The 4020-nt window shown below is 32.4% G+C and overlaps 1 protein-coding gene across 1 annotated transcript; it reads left to right on the forward strand.

Annotated features, from left to right (window-relative positions):
- The first annotated feature begins 444 nt into the window (after nt 1-444).
- LOC110890428 (protein SODIUM POTASSIUM ROOT DEFECTIVE 2) lies at nt 445-3815 on the forward strand. Its single transcript, XM_022138036.2, has 3 exons — nt 445-1189; nt 2418-2493; nt 3452-3815. The coding sequence occupies exons 1-3, from the start codon at nt 557-559 to the stop codon at nt 3616-3618; spliced, it is 876 nt and encodes a 291-aa protein (XP_021993728.1). The 5' UTR covers nt 445-556; the 3' UTR covers nt 3619-3815.
- Nucleotides 3816-4020: the final 205 nt, after the last annotated feature.

A 4020-nucleotide genomic window follows, 5' to 3' on the forward strand; every position in this document is an offset into this window, starting at 1 on the left:
TGTTTGAATCATTGATTGATGATGAACATCGCACTATAATATAGTAATTATTGAGATAGAAAGTTAAGAAAATGTTGAAGATGATGAGTTTTGAAAATTGTGAGTTTTAAAGTTGCAGGAAAAGAAAAAGAAAAAAGATGAGATAAGATTGACTAAAATACATTTTCTCTTCATTTTTCAATTTATCCACATGTCATAACTATTTTTATTCCTACCTTCCCTACCAAAACTATACTTTCTATTTGATCCTTCTCATTTAAAAGTACATAAAAAAGAGAAAATTAAAAATGTAAAAATAATAAAAATAACCCTCTAAAACAAGAGATGATTACATTTATTTCATTTCCTTTTCGGCTTTGCTTTTTAAGACTATGGAAAATATATATCATCATGTCACATGAGGTGTCCTTTTATCATAATCCCTATTTCCATTTCTACAATCTCATTAACTATTTCCCATTTCCATATAATATTTTCCATATTCCACTTTTCATCCACCACTTTATAACAACACACACCCTACCTACATTCCCACAAACACACCATTCCAAAAAACATGAAGATCAAAACAGCCGAACTCTTTTGTGCTTCTCCGGCGTCCACCGCCATCTGCACCACCATGAACCAACACGCCATGGTCCGACGTGGCGGCAGCGGCACGCCACGACCAATCAACCGCCACCACAACCACAACTACTATAACAATCACTACCAGTTTGACTTTGAAGATAAACCTAAATTCAAAGTCCCTACAATCCCATGCACTTCACAACAACATATTGACCCCAAACCCTACACTGCTTACCTCCAAAAAGCTCGAAAGAGCATCTCCACCACCGGAAAAGATAGTGACATAGTAGGGAGAAGGAAAAGTAGTGCTGATGAGAGTGTTAGGAATTATAGAAGTGCTGCTTCGGCTAAGTATCTTTTGAATAATCCGATGTTCGTGGCGGATGGGGATGATGTTTGTAACGCGGGCGCTTTGGTGGTTAGTGAGCATGTGTGGCCGGATTATCATGATGAGGTGCATGTGGTGGGAAAGAAGTCGTTGTCGAGCCGGTTGCGAGGTGAGGAGTCCCCGGCGTTGGTAAAAACTGGATCGTCGAAGCGGATTGAGGCGGCGACGGCGGTAGTGGCAGTGCCGGAGTCTCCTAGTTCGAAAGGTTTGAAGGCTAGGTCCCGTGATCAGGTTTGTTAATGGGCTCCTACTATTCCCACACTCCTATATCTTATTTTCTCATCCTTTTCTTGTTTTTGAATAATAAATGTTTGGTAGTGAAAAAAGAAAATTTGAAGTTGGGATCTTTTGAAAGTTAAAGTAGGTATTGAGAATGTATCTTAAAAATATAAATATCTTATTTTGACTATTTCTCAAACTTTCATTTTCCAACTTATTATAGTTTTTTTTATAATGAATGTTAAACTTGGTAAGTATATATTGATTATTCTTTTCAAGTACAACATGAAGCAGGAAGTAATCATAGAAGAAAAGTTGGTAAACAGTGATGATTTTTGTTTAACAAGCGAGTCAAGCCAACTTTAGATCGAGCTCGACGCAAAAACTAAAGGAGTTTGCTCTGCTCAACCTGAAAACTCTTACGGAGTTGCTATTCAAAATCTATTTTTAAATCGAGTTCAGTATTTTGATATTGAATTCAATATTTATTTTTAAATCGAGTTCAATATTTTTAAATTTAGGTTTTGAAATTGACATCAATATCTAAATACTGTTGTATATTTTTAAATATAGATTCTGAAATCGACTTCAATATCTAAATACACTATCGGAATTCAGTTACTAAATTATATAATTTCTCTATCCAGATCTTTTACATTAAAAATTTTATAATAAAAAAAAATTATAGTAATTAAACAATGCTTATGCTTGAGTAAATTTTTGTGCTTTAGGAAAAAAAAATACAAGTGATTTTATTTAAATAATATTAAAACATGGCTACTCTTCCATAGTTGTATTCTTTAATTTGTAGTTTGAGTTGTATATTATTATATTCATTCAATTATAACTTGAGTAATATATGATTTATTCTTTAAATTATAATTTTTAGTTTTATGATTGAAATAATTCAAAAGTTGGCCAAAACTTGGCTTTTTATGGAACACTACAGTAAAAAGATTTGGACGAGTTGCTTTTAAAATTCTAGATTTGCACTTATTTTGATAAATTAATTCCACAAAGTTTATGTGTAGTTTATAGAACTCCGTAAAATAAAACAACAAAAAAGTTAAAACGCATAGCAAATTAATATTATTGTCTCTACTTTCTCAAACTCGAATCTTTAAATATTATTCAAACATAATAACGTTAATAAACAGATATAAACTAATTTTATATTCTTATATATGGCTTGTTATATACTAATATAATATAAAAAAAATTATTGTAATGGTTTGTGCAGGTTGTGGAACTGAGGGTGTCGATACACTGCAAAGGATGCGCAGGGAAAGTAAGAAAACACCTTTCAAGAATGGAAGGTATGATTTTTATATGTTAGGAAATCATAAGAAATTAGAGATATAACCATTTTTACCAAAATAACCGTTTAACCTATAAAGTTCATGCGCCAATAATCTCTAAATCAAGTGGTAGAATACTTGCATTTCTCTTGAAAGATGCAGGTTTAACTCCCACTTAGTGCAGAGTGAGACACTGGTGGGCAATGATAGGAGAACCAGTGAAACCTGGGTTCGATGTTTGAGACAAACGGGTTTTACCAGTAATTTCACCATTGTGCATATAGGCTGGTGGGTTACCGGGTTTTCTCCAGAATTGGTGGTGGACTTAGGTTGCTCTTAGAGTACTCCATTTGATCCATTTGATCCAGTGAGTGTTCGGAGAGTGCTCGAGATTAATTCTGTTACCCGTTAAAGAAGAAAAAAACCTATAAAGTCCATGCGTTGTTACTTGATTTTGTGTAATTTATATGAAAAAAATAATAATTTACAAACATAAAGGTATAGATGTGATACGATTTTGTGGAATCACATGCGTTGTTTTTTTTATTGATTCACAAGTCTGATATAAAAATACGTAATTTGGACATATGTTGTTTTTTAATGATACTTTTTTCTCACGATCGCGTTAATTAGTAACATATAATTTAGTGAAATACCAATATATTGGGTTATTTAGTTTTAACATTAAAAGATCAAATCCTTAATACCAATATATTGGGTTATGTACTTTTAACATTAAAAGATCAAATACTTTTATTGCATTTTTTAGTCAAATGGTTATGCAAACATTTTACGAGTTATAATGTTGGCCAGAAATGTTATTCTTAAGATTTTACCTTTATGTTTAGGGTTAGTTAAACAATAGAACATATAGCATATTAAAATTTGGTTACTGTATACAAAATCACACATATGAATGTAAAAACATTTTAGATATGCTACAAAATCCACTTTTGATTCAAATTCATATATGCAGGGGTGACATCATTTCACATAGACTTGGAATCAAAGAAGGTGACAGTGGTTGGAGATGTAACTCCATTGAGTGTTCTTACAAGCATCTCAAAGGTGAAAAATGCACAATTATGGCCTTCTACTTCTCCTTCATCTTCTTCTTCGCCGTTAATTACAATAGGATACTAATTATGCACATTATCTTTTTGCTATTTGTAATGAAATCGATATTTTGTGTTCTTCAAGAGTTACAACTGTGTGTTTGTGTATGTTCGACTTTTGTAAAAACCCAAAACATATTTAGATGATAGAGGTTTATGTAAACTGCGACAAGACGAGCGAAAGTTCGGTTCCAGTAGTTGAAAGCCTCTGAAATTTACTTTTGAGCTTGGTATAGAAACTTCAACAAAAAGTGATTCAATAGCATGAACCTTTCATCGGTGGAATCTTTTCTATCCATTAGAAGGGACTCATTGTGCAACGACAATTCTGTTATTAGTAACTAACACATCCATGGTAACTAAGTGATGAATAGTAACTATGCAGTTAACATGAACCATGCGATCTACATATTCTAAAGTTAATTCTGAC

Source organism: Helianthus annuus, chromosome 11, assembly GCF_002127325.2.
Source record: "Helianthus annuus cultivar XRQ/B chromosome 11, HanXRQr2.0-SUNRISE, whole genome shotgun sequence".
NCBI classification, from domain to species: domain Eukaryota; kingdom Viridiplantae; phylum Streptophyta; class Magnoliopsida; order Asterales; family Asteraceae; genus Helianthus; species Helianthus annuus.